The sequence below is a fragment of the Vanessa atalanta genome, chromosome 3 (genome assembly GCF_905147765.1).
Source record: "Vanessa atalanta chromosome 3, ilVanAtal1.2, whole genome shotgun sequence".
Lineage (NCBI taxonomy): Eukaryota > Metazoa > Arthropoda > Insecta > Lepidoptera > Nymphalidae > Vanessa > Vanessa atalanta.
In genome coordinates this window covers 8,591,984-8,610,504 of record NC_061873.1, presented here as the reverse complement: position 1 = coordinate 8,610,504, position 18,521 = coordinate 8,591,984, and the positions used below count along the sequence as shown (strand labels likewise).

The 18,521-nt window shown below is 29.6% G+C and overlaps 2 protein-coding genes across 3 annotated transcripts; both read right to left on the bottom strand.

Moving 5' to 3' along the window:
• Window positions 1-220: 220 nt before the first annotated feature.
• On the bottom strand, window positions 221-8,191 carry LOC125076441 (clavesin-2-like). Of its 2 annotated transcripts, none has more exons than XM_047688465.1 (8): window positions 7,968-8,191; window positions 5,073-5,220; window positions 4,795-4,951; window positions 4,373-4,502; window positions 3,598-3,729; window positions 2,966-3,076; window positions 2,374-2,479; window positions 221-1,346 (listed from the first exon to the last, which is right to left on the bottom strand). In XM_047688465.1, the coding sequence occupies exons 2-8, from the start codon at window positions 5,209-5,211 to the stop codon at window positions 1,207-1,209; spliced, it is 915 nt and encodes a 304-aa protein (XP_047544421.1). In that variant the 5' UTR covers window positions 5,212-5,220; window positions 7,968-8,191; the 3' UTR covers window positions 221-1,206. The 2 variants fall into 2 exon arrangements, with proteins under 2 accessions (XP_047544421.1, XP_047544420.1); XM_047688464.1 differs by having other exon boundaries at window positions 222-1,346; window positions 7,763-8,190.
• A 2,527-nt stretch (window positions 8,192-10,718) lies between these two features.
• LOC125076908 lies at window positions 10,719-17,758 on the bottom strand. Its single transcript, XM_047688643.1, has 14 exons — window positions 17,529-17,758; window positions 17,152-17,308; window positions 16,804-16,933; window positions 16,452-16,583; window positions 15,969-16,079; window positions 15,371-15,473; window positions 14,966-15,115; window positions 13,184-13,384; window positions 12,596-12,752; window positions 12,223-12,352; window positions 11,678-11,809; window positions 11,425-11,535; window positions 11,236-11,344; window positions 10,719-10,926 (listed from the first exon to the last, which is right to left on the bottom strand). The coding sequence occupies exons 1-14, from the start codon at window positions 17,665-17,667 to the stop codon at window positions 10,775-10,777; spliced, it is 1,914 nt and encodes a 637-aa protein (XP_047544599.1). The 5' UTR covers window positions 17,668-17,758; the 3' UTR covers window positions 10,719-10,774.
• Between the last annotated feature and the right edge of the window lie 763 nt (window positions 17,759-18,521).

Below are 18,521 nucleotides of genomic sequence, written 5' to 3'. Positions count from 1 at the left end.
ATGAGTATTTAAACAAAACAAAATAAAATACTGTTTTATGTTAAGAAAACAAAATAATCTTAATAACTGGTGATTGTCATTAATATCACAATATAAAAAATAATATTTTTAGACTGTGCTAATATTTAGTATTTATTATTGTAAAATAATTATTTATTATTACTACAGCTAGTGTGTTTTTGTTTGAAAATACAAGGTTGGTCCAATGGCTTTGCGCCATCCTGTATGGGTAGGTACCATCTACTTATAAAATATTATACCGTCAAATAGTGATAATTAGTATTTTTGATTTCCAGTTGGAAGAGTCAGTATGTCAGTAAGTAATCATAAATATCAACCTTTGTAAAACTAGGGGAAGAACGAGAAGAGACTATCACGAGGCGACAATTAAGCTACGTCGGCGGCATTAGAATAATATATTTAGTTAGTGAGATACGCTTATGTGCTCGTCGTAAGTACGAGTATGTAACATCCAAATTTAACGCGGATGAAATAGCAGGTTACTGCTATTTATATATCGTCGGTATAAAGCAAGAAAGGCTTAAACGCCAAAATTGTACTTTTCGGAAATGAGGTTTAAAGTTAAGTTAATAAACCACATTTCCGAAAAGTAGCATTTTAGCGCTTCAGTTTTAATAATATAAATGAGAGATTAGCATTTTAAGTCACATTTAATTTTGCCTGCTAGCATTTTCTATCGCAATATGCAAAGAATGACACCCTAACCCTTTAAGGTATATTAATAACTAATGTGTTATATTCAGTCACAAACCAATGCGTTGCGATACCACACAATGCCTAAAAAAACATTATACTCTATTTCTTGAAGAATATAAATAGCTTTAAACATAATTCTACATGAATGGCGTCTCCTAAAACTATGAGTGTACGTTTGATAGAAATTTTCGGATAGGATTTGACAAAAAAGATCTTCTAAACGAAGTTACATATACCGTGATGTAATCAATGATAAATAATGATTCAAGCCACATATTTATTGCATCTTTAGTAAGGTAACTTTTTAGAATACATAAAATTTTAAACTTGATCATAATTTTTACAATCACCCTTTTTTTAAATATAAACATATTGATGTATTATCGTTTTCTCCAGCTACCTTTGAAGTATTTTCTGCTCCGTAATATTGTATACCGTCTGCCACCAAAGTTGGACATTATTGTTAAGCAACACTGACTACATTTATATTCAATCTAGTTCTAAGCCTCTGAACGGATCATTAATGACTGCTGGATCTGATTTTTCTGGTCGTTTCGATTCATCGCTTCCATATTTAAGATCGTCTTCAAAAAACGAGCTGTTGTCACGCATCTTGTTCTTCCAATGGTCTGTAATGAAATTATTATGTATAGAGTCAGTACGAGATAAAGAAATTGTTTTCGGTATTATTTATAAAAATATCGTAGCTACAAACCAGGTTATTATTATTGTTGTTGCTGGTGGTGGAAATGTTATTAAGGGAACGATAGCTTTGTCGCTAAAAGTCCTAAAAACAAGAGACTAAAAAAAAGCAAATAACCTTATACGTTATCGAATTGTGTATCGGTATTGGAAACCACGTGATAAATTGAATTTCACCTGACTATACGCTACACTTCAGATTGATATCTATAACATGTTCTCCTATACAATCCATTTGAAAATGTAAGCAAAATATATATTTGGTTACTTATTGGTTTTTCTAAATATATATGGATATACTTTATATGTATTATAAGTTCTCTATTTGTCGAGTTTGTTTTTAGTTTTAACTCAGTAGTTTCAGATATATTGTCCAGTAGTAATGGACTTTCATGTATTATGTTATATATAACTTTTAAATGATAAAAAATATTTTTATATATTTGACAATAAAAACTTTTATTTGATATATTGCACGGTTCAGTATGAAAAACTTTTTGTTTTTTTTTTCTAATTTCCCCCGTAAATTTGCCCCCATATTCAAATTTCATTTATTAACGGTATATGTCTGTTCACTCACGAAGTTGTGTCCACGTAAGATTAATTATCGGCGTGCATTAACAAACGTCGTGTATACACAATTACACAAACGTCACTCATACTGCTGCACGCCGATAATTTTGTCACATAAATTCATATTTTTTACTTAAGCCCAGAAGATTCAACAGACATCTGCGATAGACAGACAGACACACAGACAAAGGAATTCATCTAAGGGTTCCGTTTCTTCATTCAGAATGAAACCGTAAAAAAAAGGCCTCTTGTTATGAAAAACAATTATTTTGAACTAAACCATTCAAAGACCCACTCAAACATACACAATAAATTTAATCCACTCACAAGTTAAGGTACACAAGTACAGAAGAATTATGTATACATAGAAGATATTTTTACCTATGCAATCTTGTATACTATCTCCCGTTCCCCCATATTCTTCAGGTAATATCTCTCTGGGTACATGTTCATAAAAAGATTCCATATTCTTGTTATGAACTATTATCTGAAAAAGAAAATTGGATATTAAAAATAAAAACCAGAAATAATTTGAAAACGTTCCAATCTACATTTTTTTTATGATAGTGTGTCGAGTCGAGTATGAATGTCTTTTCAGATTTTGTCCAAATAAATGATGAGCAATTTGTAAATACATTCGATACTATTCATAATTACACTAAAAATAAGTAAACAACGAGAGATTAAATTTTTAAAATTACTATGTATTGATGTGTTTTTAATTATTCCCGGCTAAAAAAAACGGATCGTTTTGATGTCAAGTTTTTTTTTTTAAAATAGTACCTAAATTAAAAATTATTAAAATAAGTCGCTGTTTTTCTAAGATATTACCATATTCAATTCAAGCGTGCATCAAAACTATCTGAAATATCGTTCTAAAATAAGTTGAGTGTATTCACATCAAAAATACCAAAATTATCAAATATATATCTTTTATCTTTAAAAAACATGGTATTAGTTGTCAGGAACTTACCCTTTTCTTACTCTTTTCATTCATAAATCTTCTGACGATACCAAAAAATGTTTCAAAAAAGAATGGAGCATTTAAAAAATGTATTGCCTTAATTCTAACTGGCACCGCATCCTAAAAAAACTAAAATATTATTTAAAAATACTGAAACAATATAATGCATCTGATTTGTCTCTTAAACTTATATACATCACATAGAACAAACGAAACAGCAATACTCCTGCACTGTCGAGCTATAGACATATTAAGTGATCACTTTTATACAAGATTCAAACAAATTTATATATTACAAAATTTTAATGATTAGATTTTTAGTTCCTAAATAGATTTAAGCTTGTTTTGTGTACTTTTTTTTATAAATTTTATTTCATTTGTTCGTATTAATTTATTTCTATGTTTTTGTTAAAATTAGTGAGAAAATTTTATAAAATTATTTTATTTAATAATAAAATAACGACTAAGTGTAAATAAAGATTATTATTATTATTACTTGACTCCGTAACTGCAGGCACAAGAGAGATAACATCTTAGTCCCCGAATTGGGAGGTGCATTTGCGATTTATGGAATGCTTAATATTTCTTACACCTTCAATGTAAATGGGTGTCAGTGATTTGCCCGATCAATGTGATGATACCTGATTAGCAGCAACTAAATTCCTTAATTGTTTGATCGAAGTTTGCGTATAGTGTCCCAATTTAGCACCCTCTAGGTCTACAACATTGACTGTACCTGCCACTACAAAGTTATCATCTTCCATGAAGCAGATCTGTAGATTAGATATAATTATTGCGACAAATAAACTGAATACTGATATTAAAATTAATAGCAGTAAATAATAATGAATTTGATTTAATGTTTTTAATTATTTTCTTTCGTATAAGCTATTAGCCCAGCTATTAGCTATTAGCCCACGCGTCTGTGAAAACTATTATACGGGCTTATTATTACTGGTATTATGGTATTTTACGGTACTATTACGGGTACGACCAGCGCTGCGTTAAAATGTTCTCCATGCAAATTTATACCAATTTTGTCATGGCGATGTTTTGATTTGTATGGAATTTGATGTGATGCAACGCCTTCTAATAGGAAGATACATAAAGATGCATAGTATAAAGATTGTTCCATGAAAAAATACAACATACAACTACATACATACAAGATACAACTTTTATAGCATTCGAAGTAGCGTAGTGGGGAAGTCTATAATATAATATACCCCAACATAATTATACGTAGATATGAGTACATCAATCATATCTATATTTATACGTATACACGATTATCTTCTTTTCTATTTAGATAAAACATTTATTTACAATTACATTGTAACATGATTAGGTATTCATATTCGTTTATCTTAATCTAAATGAATATTATTAATTAGATAAAATTAATCAGAAACTGACCTGTTCTTGAAGGACGAGGACCGACATGATATCTATTATGGTGTATTGCTTGAGATCTATTTTACCGATTCTATACAATATAACTCGTGGATCAGCTTGGTTTTTCGTTTTTGGTAGTATTAAAGTTGCTCTGAATACAAAGAAAATTTAAGTTCAATTAAAGTTATTAAAAAAAAATTAATTGTAACGCGTAAATTAAACTAAAAGCCATAATTAGTAAGCAAGTAAGATAGCAAATAAAATGTCGCAGGTACAAATATAACTATAATATATAAAACATATTTATAAACATAATATGTACTACATGTAATTTTTTATTAAATTAGGAGTATTGGTCGTTTCTTGAAAACTTTAATTAGTATTTTTACTTATAAAAATATGTGTTTAAAATATTGATTATGGTTGATTGATTTATATCTTACCCCGTGTTTATTATATCCATAACTTTAGGTTCGTAATATTTAACGCTATATAAATACGGGGCCGTGCTTCTAATTGAAAAATAAAGATCTAATTTAATTTTTGTTTGATCTAGTCTAAATTTACAACCACGTAAAAATGCAGCCAGCCACTGGTCATCTGCAAAAAGTGAAGTATAAACAAAACATCTTACGAATTAATTATCTAGATTTTATAATCTCTTTTCTGTATATTTTACTAACTTTTAATAAATTGATTTAATTGTTTTTTGCAAAGTTACCTGTTCTGACTCTTAAATGTGGTTGCGTTGAGATCCATTGCTTTAAATGACGTATACTTTCTTCAAGTACTTTCGGGTTTTCGTTTAGTTCTAATCGAGCCTTCTCTGCTAAAGCAGGAGGAAGCGGCCGAACCGGCATTATTTAAATCTAGAGAGATTTAATAGTATTAATTATCTTCATCGGTCCACACTTTCATAAATGGTACATAAACGAAAAGAATTAGGTACTTAAACTAATTTAAAAAGAAGGTTACAACAGTCTAAGCACGTTACATACTGGACAAAAATAATTTGTCTTTTATGTATATAGCAATATCACGTAAAGCCGATAACACATTATCTTCAAAAAAAGTATATTCATAAAAAATATAATTGTACACTAACCAATATTACATTTTATTAATTAAACATGAATTATTTATTTTGTTTTGTATCTATTGTGTATAATATATATATATACACACATTTTATAAGGAAAGTATAAATTTGATTTCAGGATTGTATTTTACGATCGCTAGCAATAACAGAAATACTACTTGTATGGATATCCATAATGGATATCCGTCTACCGATAAATCCGAGACTAAACACACCATATTTTATATCCAAATTAATGATTTAACTTATGTTAAGGGCTTTTTTCGTCTATAATAGTTTTGTTTATATAATTATTAATATTTTGATACCTTGAAATTAATTCAATAGGCTGAAATATGAATGAATTTATACCTGCTTTGAAATTATGTCCTTTATACAGTTTTATAGCATGTAAAGACGTTGTTTCGTCAAGTAATTTCTCTCTTATATATTATACTTAAACATTTAAATTATAATAATAGACGTATTGAGAAATAACTCACGCTGAATTTGACTCGTGTGCTCTATGAATATTAACGATAATATAATTTGACCCAAAGTCCGATCGTTTATCAACGATATCAGAAACCCTGAAACACTTGTTTTCGTAGAACAAAATAGTTTAGTTGTTATCAGTATGAAATTATACATCTGTTACTAATTCGCAAAATTAGTAATATAATTTAGATAAAATGTTACAAGGTTCAGAAATTCATTGGTCTATCGATTTATTTATTTATCTAATAACTTTAGAATTAAGGTATTATCATAATTATGGAACGTAAAAATTTACATATATATAATACTTCATTAATTAATATAAAAATCATAGGAAATACACGACTTTCAAAAGATCGTCCCCTGGTATTATTCCCAGGATGTTGGCACTATAACTCGGTCTTTCAGCTAAGTGAGCGCATGTTCTTGGGTCCGGTTCCAGAATGTGGAACAGTATTTTGGAAGGTCAGGACACGTCGGAGTATATATCATTGATGTAATTTTTAATAAAATAATAAGCTAAGGTTTTATTCCAGTATATTATTCTATATGTAGTGATGTTCGTATAAAAGCACAATTCGAATACAAAAATCATTTTTTTTTTAAAAGACCTAAGTAATTAAATGTCATTTAAATAACTTTGGATATTAAAAATAATTAGGTAGATGAATCATACGAATGTAAAAAAAACCTGTCATTCGAATATAGAACAAAAAGTTATATTCGGTACGGTCGGTATTATAATAACGCAAATATGATAAACTAATGAACAATTTTCACGAACAATCGTGAATATTCATGCAGCCCAAATAAATTCACAGAATGCAACGATGGGATGAAGCGAGACGCAACGCAAGAATAAAACTCCATACGCTCTTTTTTTTCTAAAAAATATTTGGTTTTATTCGACAATTTTTAAAATTTACTATAATATAGTCGACTGTCGATTCCATTTTTGAAACAAGAATTATTGTCGATCGATCGTTTTTTTTTTATATATTGCGCCAATCCTCAATAAGTGACTGACAAATTAATATTTACATTGATTTAGATTACAAATCAATATATAATTAATTAAAAGTACTCTATGTGACAACTGTGAAGACGATTTAAAGTTATTTTACATTTCAAATATAAAATATTGACAGTATTTGAAAAATTTAAAGTCTAGTGTGAAGATCGATGGACTGCAATGCAAGTCTGCATTGCAATTTAAGTTCCGTATTAATTAATAATTATATTGATAATATTTACGTTTTATAGTTCTGATATTCTCTGGATTTAGCGGTAAGGGAAAATATCATTAGGAAACCTGCATGTCTGAGAGCTCTACAAGATGTGTAAGTTGCACGATTGTTGCAAACTGCAACAATCGTGGAGTATAACTATAAGCCTAACTCTTCTTATGTTGGGTAAATCTGCTGGGAACTGAAATCCAGTTCATATCCTATATTATTCATCAAGTAGTGAATTTAAGAGAAATAACTTATGTCCTTTTTCGATGTTTGAACTTACTCTATACCAAATTTAATAAGTTCAGTGGTATAGCTACGAAATCGTAACAGACAAACAGACACAGTTACTTTGACATTTATAGTCTGTGTCACATTTTATATTATCACAAAAAAAAAGTACAGTATATGTGATCAATAAGTATTATTTCTTTTATTTAATAAAACATAGTGCTTCTAATCATTAATAACCATTAATTTAATGTAATGTTAATATTAAATAACTCTACGTTTTAATTAAATATGAATACTTAACTATAAAATATTACCTACGAAATTATCAACTTTTACTCAATTCATAATTAATAAACATAATAAACTTACGAAGAATCTACTAAAACATCAAATTTCGATTCGCCGTTTTCCAAACACTAGATTGTCACTACAGAGTACGCAAAGACGTACTATATTATATCTATAATTTTATCATGTAACTATTAAATAACTCTGCTCTATCGATAAAACAGTTCAATAAAGACTTAGCACTGGCCCTATATTCACAGACACAAAATGCACACACTACACTTACTTTATATAATTAGCATTACTGTTATTTAACTTTGTAGAAATAATAAAACTACTCAATGTGTTGCGAGTTCAAATGCTTCTAAACAAAGAGATAGCAAGCGTTGAAGGTTAGGTATTGACCTTGATTTTGTTAGAATGAATATTTAATTATAGATCGTAATCGTGTCACATAATCGTTTACTAAATTTATGTTTAACACTACACACAAATACAAAATTCACTTTTAAATAAATAATAGATTAAGTTTTATTTATCTCGTTCCTTCTTTGATATTCGCGATACTGACACTCGGGCTGCGATATTCCGGCTTATAAGTAATAAAACATGTTGAGAAATTGTCTCGTCTGACTAAAGGTACTTGTACTGGGTGAACTTTGTTGAACGATTAAAAGAACTAAAGATGTACTAAAATATTTTATGTTTTAACTTATTGACTTAAAAAAATCTAGTTTAAATAAATCAGTTTATTCAATGTGTTTACACATACAACATTTACACGTAGAATGAAGTTCTTATTGATAGAGAAAAAAAAAACTAACACCGGCTTAAAATACCTTGACCTGAGAAGACCCAGCGAAAGGAATATTTTTTATCGTATTTTATTAAGCCGCAAATGCCGCATAACTGACTAACTGAATTAACTCTACTCGCTAATCCATTTAGATTGTTTTATTTTATTTATTTATTGATCCTCGAAACACCATCGGCAAAATCACAAATTTTCGAGTAAAAGTAGAAAACGAGTTCTTGTAGTGCGATACACCACTACGTGCAACAAAACTAAATACTTTACTCCTACCTTAAATATAAAAATCACCAAATCAGTGTACATTATCAAAAAAAACTTTATTTATCTACATCGTCACACTATACCCGTTTTTTTTAAATAATGAAATAACATCAGCAAACCATTTTATATCATGTTTGTTCCCTATAAGAAAGACAAGTCATTTATGTATATGAGGAATAGAAAGTGTCTAAGAATAGATCCTTGAGGTCCCCCATACCGACTGAGATCTCCCAGTGATTAGTTTTTCATATTATGTTGACCCGCTGAATCCTTTTGTTAAGATGTGAAGTCAAAAGGTCGTGTGCATATTGTCTAATTATCTTTCGTAGTCATTTACTTATTAATTTTTCAACCACTGAACAATATTAAACTGATATTTACAGATTTGAAGTTTGAATTAGCTCCCCGGTAATTTGTGACACATCAAGTAATTATGGAAGATTAATTATTTTTTAATAGAAAGCCAGATTTATCGTCAAGTGGACTATTGTCCATTTCGCGTCTGCTTCCGTGTTAATTAAAAACATTCAAAATCAATGTGACCCGTTGACGTTGTTTGTAAAACCAATTCGGATATACTGAGCATTGCCTTCACAACTCTGTATTTATTCCCATTATGGCAGTATCGTTCATATTGCCTCTTTTTAGTATTTAAACTACTTTCTTTTGTGTCGCTTATCATTGTTTCTCCTTCTTTCTTTTTTTTAAATATTCAATTGATATATAAATTGAATAAAAATATTTAAAATATATAACTTACCTTGATTAGTCAACAAAAATATCCAATAATAACACTAAAACAACAAATTGAATAATAAAATAAGGACCCTTACAGTACTTGCTTGTGTGATGTGTAACATCTGACATCTCACCTTGGTAATAAGCAACAGGAAAAACGAGTTGTTACCATCGACGACTAACTTTAGCTCCACGCACGCTCAGTGGTCAAATCAAATAGCTTCTCCGTTTTCTGTTATTCACTTTCGTCGCTTTCCAAGAAATCACTAACACAGATTGGAGGAATGCGAGAGAAAAGATTTTATCCATCAAAAAACACCGAAGCTGATAATATAACTTTTAGTGCTCTCATGGTAGTAGTCCTTGCTAAATTTCGGCTCTTGTTACCCACAGGTACTATTTTCTATACTACTTCCAGGTACTTTTTTTATGTTTGCCTTTTAAACCCTATATAATATATCGTATCTAAAATGGTACGTATTATTTATATATATATATATATATATTTATAGTATCATATTATTCGTTGACTTTACCACAGTGCTTATAAAAAAATAAATGAGTTATTTGCAAATTATTTACTTATTTAAAAAATAAGTAAAATCTACTTTGCGAAACAGTGTTTAAGTTTCGTTTATCTGTAGCCTTTAACAGGGCCGGATCTACCGTATGGCTTTTTGGGCTTCAGCCCGTGGATTCAAGGGGGCCCCAGTTAAGTCAAGTCAAAGTCAAAAATAGACGATATTGCGAAAGAATCCATAACTTTATTAAATTAAACAGATCGTATGGTTTGCAGCCCTGTGAGTCCTGCAATTTATCAAACTCATTCAATTAATTTAACTCAAGTCTATTTTGAGGTGTGTCTTAAGTGGGGCCCCTAAGTAGTATAAGCCCAGGGCCCCCTAAACTCACGGTCCGGCCCTGGCCTTTAAAACGAATTAAGCACCTTCAGTATTTTATTAATATCTTTATCTACAGATTTTTTAATTTAATCTTTTATTGCATTTCGAAATGTTAATATTCTTGATATATCAGATATGTTTTATGTAAAAAAAATACTTTTGTAATCAGTATCTACCAAGCTGTCTGTATATACATACCAAACATAAATGTTATTTATTTATGGTCAATGTCATTCTGATAATGAACTATACAACCAGAATTAACATATATTTTAAAAAACAACCTTAATTTAGAATTTAAAATAAAAAAAACATAAACACAAACGTATAAAACATATAATAATTTTACAAAAATATAACTTTGTAACCGTATTATTTCTAATCAAAGTTTAGTTGTCGAAAAGAACCCTCTAGTCCAAACATGCTCTCGGGAGTTTTCGGCTGTCCAGGCCTTTTTGACTCGTCCGTTCCGTATTTCAGGTCTTCTTCCAACCATGAACTATACTTTTGTACTTTATCTTTCCAATGATCTGTAAATATTACATATTGTTAATGTGATTACTATCTTTGTTTCGTATTTAAACGTAATCTGTTCACTACAACATGAAATGCGTGTCGCGACTCGTCTTAATTATTAAATTACCAAAACTGTTTGAGAAGTTTTATTGTTTTTTTTGTTTTGTTTTACTTTCTCGTTCAATCGTCAACTAACTTATTGTAAAATTCAATTTATCAATTTGTGCACGAGAACAGGACAGACATCATATTAATTGGCTCATTTTTATTTTACAAACCATAGCCATATAAATATTTCTAGTTATTAAATTTTTGTATCTTACCAATTATTTCTTTGATAGTTCCACCGTTGCCACCGTATTCAGTCGGTAAAATATCCTTACTTATACCGTGACTATACATCTCTTCGTAATTTTTGTTGTGGACGTATAACTTGAAAACAAAATAACTAAAGTTTAGAAAATAACACATAAAACATTATATTATTTGTCAAGAAAATTAAATAAGATTACTCTTTGCCTATTCTTTTCATTGAGCAAATTCTTAATAGCTGAAAATACAGTTTCAAATCCTGCTGGCGTGTTGATGTAGTGAGTTCCTTTCATACGCATTGGGGCAGCATCCTGAAAAGAAATAAATATCTAAATCTCCATATACACTGGGATCTAAGTTTTTTCCTGATTCCAGAAAATAATACAATACAAAGACCTTACAAAAGAATAACTAATATTTGATTATGACAGTATATACAAAGACAAAATTTACCTGCGAAAGAACCGCCATCTTCTTCATCATAGCCGGGGTCATTTGAAGATAATGAGCCAATGTCACCCCCTCTAAATCCAATATTGTGCGAACACCAGATATAACAGTGGCATCATCCTCCATTAGCAATATCTGAGAACATATAAAAAATAATACTGCATTATATTTTTAAACCAACTATTGATTATTTCTAGTACTTTCCGGGGTCGAAATTCGATCATAATAATTATTGAAAATTTGAGCAAAACACTTAGTTACGTTTTTGTTATTCGACAGGAATTGTCAAGTTTAATATTTACATACTATTTCCAACTTATAAAGTCACAGGTCGACATTAGCCTGCAACCAACAAAAACCACTTGACAATCAGAATACCACTGAACTGTTTTGCTATTTATTTATAGATTAAAGAATGCTTTAGTCGTGTCTTTTATTTGTCAAAAGATTAAACGCAGAAAATGATCAAACAGTTGTCAAAAACTGTGCCAAGACTAAACTAACATGTGGCATCTTTGTTACTTTCAATTGCTAAACGTTTTACTTACCCTTTGAAGCACGATAGAGACAGAAAATATATCTGATAATTTGTATTTTTCAGGATCATAACTACCGGGCCGAACAATTGCTACCCGTGGTGAATCTGGCGTCGTAGATTTTGGCAGTATTAAATAAGTACTGAAATAAAAACCAACGCATAAGTTTTGTTCGCTTAAACGAAAACATCTGCTTCTACCGCAATGTTACAATGCAATAGTAATAAATAGCACTTAGCTTCACTAATGTCTTGATTTTGATGTACGAATCTTTTATAGAAAAAATTGTAATATGCCAATTAACAAGTGCTTGTAATAAAGCATATTTTGATTATGATACGATTAAATTATTTCTTATATAAGTAATAAAATATTGTATACAAACCCTATATTCATAATATCTGTAAAAACTTTATCACCAGGCCGGACGTTGAAAAGCTCCGGAGCGAGAGTACGCATCGAGTAATAGAGATCCAACTTCTCTTTTGTTCTCTCAAGACTGTACTTACACCCACGCAAGAAAGCTACCAGCCATTGATCATCTGAAACATTGTTGAATAATGTCTTTAATACAAAAAAAAAACTGATGGTGGCTTTGCACAAGCCCGTCTGAGTTGGGTTACACCCGCTCATCACATATTCTACCATTCACCAGATGAGTGACCCAGTTGTTACACTAACTCACTCGCCTGGAGTTATTCAGGTACAAGAAATATAATATCATAGTTCCTAAGGTGCAGTACAGTACACTACAGTACACTTACTGTACACTTAACTAAAATTAAAAAAAAGACCCGTACAAAATATCTCAATATGAGATAAGACAAACGATTGCCATAAAAATTGCTAAGCTGATTAACTTACAATTCTCTGAAAAATACTTTATATAGTAAAATAGATTTATAAATTTATTATACAAATATGCAACACAAGATTCTAATTCTAATACATAATAAGCATCGCCTTGTAATACCTTTTCGAGCGCGCAAATGTGGTTGCTTCGACAACCAGTCCTTGACATGTTGCACATCACTCGCTATCCTCGCTGGATCTTCATTAAGCTCATCTTGAGCTTTCTTAGCAAGCTCAGCACACAAAGGCCGAATTTGCATATTCAGTCCTTTGTTTCGGATTATCAGTGAAACAATGATCGTCTTGCTCGAAACGAAGTGAGCTTAACTATTCCAACGTCCAATCCACGTAAAATGATATTTATAAAATAATCTTTGATTACATATCTTTTATAGGTAGATAGCTGCTACCCATTCGTAACGCAACCGCTCTATACTAATATTACTGATATTGTTCATTTCGCTTCAAATTCAGAAAGAACATAAAAGAAAGTTAAGTAAGCGTTAAGTATTATTTCCTCATCAGTTATATAAAACCGCAACGGCAGGAGTTGCTCAGGAAAATATGTAACGAATAAAATATTATACGATATAGAAAATTTATCTGTAACTATAGTATTTTTATCAATTTAACTATGTCAGTATCGATTATTTACTCAAACGGTACGAAAACACTGTTATCACTAAATGCTACTTGTCGATTGAAATGTTACTAAATTAACTGTATTCCTATTTCGGGAATTTATAAGAATAATCCTTTCAGTAAATATATATTAATTGCACTTAATAAGTCATTTTCAAATACGTATTTTAATGTACATTTTTTCTATTCAGGTTTATAAAGTAGGAAAAACAACTAAAATATTTTTTTATGTTAAAATTTGACTGATGCATTATAATAGGTACATGGTTACTTTTATACCCTCATGATGAAAGAGGATTAATGTATAAGTGTTTAAAAAATATCTAAATCTCGTAAAAAAAATATAAAGTAACCCTGAAGGTGCTCAAATAATAGTAATTTAGGCGGAACCTATATTAATACAGACTAATCCGTGGAGAGTAAAGTCATATGAACTGAGATATTTCGGACTAATATAATTAGTCAACAGACGCCTGCTAGAGATTCGAATAATGTAACTCTAGATAAAACGAGGTTCTTAACCCAAGATCGCAGGATCAGATGGCTATGATGGTGATAATCATCGTCGCATTCGTGATCTTTCTAGTGAAGGAAAATATCGTGAGAATTTAATTAGGTATCGAATTAAATTTTGCTAGCGTATCTGAATTCGAGTAGCATGGTCGAATAAGTTTCAAATAAAACAAATCCAACCCACCTACAAAAAATAAACTTTATTTCAGCTGAAGATCATTAACAAGTTCTTATATCATTAAAAGTTCATGAATGTATAAAAATATGATCAGTTTTACTTCTAAAACCAATTTCCAAACCACCAAAACACATCCAACCAAATCATTTGGAACCAAAACTCGTCAAAACTCGAAATTTTAAAACGGGATTCAAATCTAAGATTAAACATTAATATAATTGGTCTTGTTGTCTGGTGAAACCAAGACATAAGTACATAGTCTACGTGTATTATAGAACTAGTTATCTAAAAGTTTAAATATTCATTGAGACTTTAAAATATTTTGTAAGTGTTTATAAGCCTTTGAAAAAATAATAATATTACATTAATCTGCATCATAACGTCTAGGTAATACAAACTAATTGACACTAAAGAAATGGTTAAAACTTAAAATAGACAAATGACTAGTACGTACATATATACGTAAACATTATTCACCTAACGAAAAAAAGAAGACTAGGAGAAAAACTAGCACTTTATTTTTCATATTTATTTTTTGTTTCATGTCACATAAACTTAATTTATAACATTAATCAAAATCCAATTGACGGAAAGATCCTTCAACTCCAAATATACTCTCTGCTGTCTTCGGCTTCCCTGGTCGTTTCGATTCATCCGTTCCGTTCTTCATCTCTTCCTTTAACCATGAATCGTATTCTATCTTTTTTGTATTCCAATACTCTGTAAACAAATTTTATAAATATAACATTACGATACTAATTCAAACATTGTAGTAACAAGACATTACACGTAATAATTATTATATTATGTTTTTCTGTAAAATGGAATTTAAACTTTTTGCTCAGTTTTAGAACGATAAGAATAGCTTGTAGACGCCTCTTTATAAGTTAGTAAAATCTAGGTTACAGGAATGACCTTGTAGCATTGCCAGTAAATTTATAAATAAAAAATATATAAAAAAAATAAAACTGTTACCTATTATTTCTTTTATAGTCGCAGAATCGCCTCCGTATTCCTTGGGCAGAATTGACTTAGGTACACTATTATAAAAATCTTCGTAATTTTGATATACATAGAACTAAAAAAAATATAAAATTAGATACCAAAAGTAAATAATTAATAATTTTTAGGTTTGTGAGGGGTTATCACAACCCTATATGTGACGCTATAAGAAGTAATCATTATTTACATTGCCAACCGTTGGAGCAAAAATATTATGTCCCTTGTGACTGTAGTTACACTGACTTACTCACTCAAACCATAATGAACATTACTAAATATTGCTGTTTGACGGTTAAATGTCTAGGTTGTATCTACCCGGACTTGCACAGACCCCTACCACCAAGTTTCTATTGTATACTTTAAGTTAAAAATATACATACACACAATCTTATTCTATTATTGTCAAAATGGTTATACCATAATGAACAGAAGTGTAGACAAAAAGGTACAGCCAAAAAAAAAATTGTTGGTCACACAACATATTTTCACAACTGAATAATATAAATATAAGCATAGATGATTGATGATGACATCAATATATAATATAATATTATGTATATAGAATATTTACTCTATTCCGATTTTTTTCATTTAAGAAATTCTTCATCGTATTTAATACTATCTCAAAGGCAGCCGGTGCATTTATAAAGTGAGTTCCTTTCATACGTATTGGGGCAGCTTCCTGAAAAATATATAAATAATTCTTATTTACATGAAGCCACCAAATTATTTAAATAAAATAGATAAGACGATAAATAACACTCAAAATACAAAAATTGCTTAAGTATTAGTTTATCTTCACTTAATTGCTTAAAATTGAGGTGGTCTAATGAATAATAGTCGAACCCGAAACTTATTTTGTTCTCAGATAAACTTTTGTTAGAAGTAAATACTCTCTGTCTGTCTCACCCTTATATTGATAATATCAGATTACTAAGAATGTAATCGTAGAAAATTATATGAGTGTTCCTTTTATGGAATTATATTTATTTATCTTCCAGGATTTATTACATTTTTAACAATTGAACATTTAATATGAGATAAACAAACATACCTGCGAGCTATACACCATCTTTTTCATGATCGTTGGAGTCATTTGTAACAGATGACCGATCTTCACGTCTTTTAAATCGATTATCCATTGAATCCCGGAAATTACACTTTTGTCGTCAGTAAAAAGTGAAATCTATAAAATATAAAAAATATATATATAATTTATCATTTTAACTATTTATAGTTAAAAAAAACTTACATAATATGTAATTGTCGATGAAATACTACACATTTATAATAAATAAATTTACTAAAATATAATAATTTACGTAAAAATTATACGAGTAAAATATTTATCGTTATTTTGTAGTGCATACTTCATAAACACTAGTTATTATAAGATCTCTAAATACCTTTTGAATTATTGACGTTACAGAGTACAAATCGGCGACGTTAAGAATATCGGGATCATATTTGCCGGGCCGAATTATTGCTGTCCGCGGAGATGTTGGAGTCTCTGTGTCTAGTAGCATTAAGTATGAGCTACAAATTAATAAGTAAAATTATTGAATGTTCGAAGTTTTTTTTATATAACATAGATAGATGGTCTACCATTTTATGTCTTGTGCCTGTAGTTACACTGACCCATCACTCAAAAACTACACGGAAGCCAAAAATACTAAATATTGCTTTTTGGCAGTAAAATATTCGATGACTGGGAGAAAATTCGTAATAAATAATAACTTTAGTTAATAATTTACCCGTTATTCATAAATGTATCAAATTTTGCGTCGTCATGTTGGACGTTGTAAATTTCTGGCGCGAGGCCACGCAATGAATAGAAAAGATCCAACTTTTCCTTTGTTCTCTCGAGGCTGTACTTACAGCCCCTAAGAAATGCTACCAGCCATTGATCATCTGAAACGACAAAGGTTGTTTTTTTTACATTTAATCAGCTTAATAAAAATTATAATATCGTATAATTGATTAATAATATCGTCATCAATAATTTATTTTTGTTATTTCTATTTAATTTGAATAAACAATTACTTGTTTTATTATACTCAGGTAAAAGAATTAATTTGTGTTTACAGAGATTTTTTATCAATTGATTAATAAGTAAATATAAAAAAAATACCTGTACAGGCTCGTAAGTGCGGCTGTTTTGATAACCAATCCTTAATGTATTGAATATCACTCGCAATCCTATTCGGATCTTCGTTCAGCTCCAACCGGGCCTTTTCTGCGAGTTCGGGTGACAAAGGTCGAATATTCATTTTTTTTTTCAAATATTAAACGATTTTATTCCAAATCCGGTATTCGACGATTCAAAGACCTTATAATAATAAAATACTTAAGTCTAACCTCGCAACGATTGAATTATTGTGATATTTGTGTACTATCTAAGATTTGTTATCTATTTAATGTTCAATGCCTGATAACTGCGCTACATATTAGAGGGCATTTCTAATTTGATCTTTAAATTAATTGCACACACATATTATTAAATCAATTATTAAATAATCTACTCATATCAGTCTAGATTTACAGCGTTGTAACATTTATGTGATTTTAACTAGATTGAAATTTATCTTTTATTTATACTTTTATTTGGTAACATTTTTAATCTTGGGACAGTGAACTGCAACTTATCGTAATTTATACATGTATTTATTTTTTTATAATTCAATAAGCGTTATTATTTAGCTTGTTTTAACTACAAAGACTTTACACAATACAAAATAATAAGCTGTTTAAATAAATACAAAGAGCTATTATACCATTATTTAAGAATACAATTATTGTTATTGCAATAAATGTGATATATTTTTATTTATTTGATAAATAAAAAAATCCATAAGACCTTTCCAAAATAAACGAATATCACAATTTATCTCTCAGGCGTATATTTTACATTCTGTTAGACATATTGTATCTTTTTCAAATCACCTCTGTGGGTAATTAAATAAATAGAATTATATGCGGCTTCGTTAGGCAATCGTTAAAATCTGACGGCGGCGTGCTGTCTGCTCTGGACTAAAGTAAATAAACTACAGGCCGACTTCACAGCCTGCCCCAAAACCAAAATAATTATGTGGAAATAATTTCGGTCAGATCGTCTTTCAAGCGA

Coding starts and splice junctions, on each gene's coding strand:
- LOC125076441 (XM_047688465.1), bottom strand. CDS start 5,211: ATGCCGGTTCGGCCGCTTCCTCCTGCTTTAGCAGAGAAGGCTCGATTA. Junction 3,730..4,372: donor TCCTCGTCCTTCAAGAACAG/GTCAGTTTCTGA, acceptor TCTAATCTACAG/ATCTGCTTCATGGAAGATGA. Junction 3,077..3,597: donor ATTTAGTTGCTGCTAATCAG/GTATCATCACAT, acceptor TAGTTTTTTTAG/GATGCGGTGCCAGTTAGAAT.
- LOC125076908 (XM_047688643.1), bottom strand. CDS start 17,667: ATGAATATTCGACCTTTGTCACCCGAACTCGCAGAAAAGGCCCGGTTG. Junction 16,934..17,151: donor GATACATTTATGAATAACGG/GTAAATTATTAA, acceptor ATTAATTTGTAG/CTCATACTTAATGCTACTAG. Junction 11,345..11,424: donor ATGAAAAGAATAGGCAAAGA/GTAATCTTATTT, acceptor TTTGTTTTCAAG/TTATACGTCCACAACAAAAA.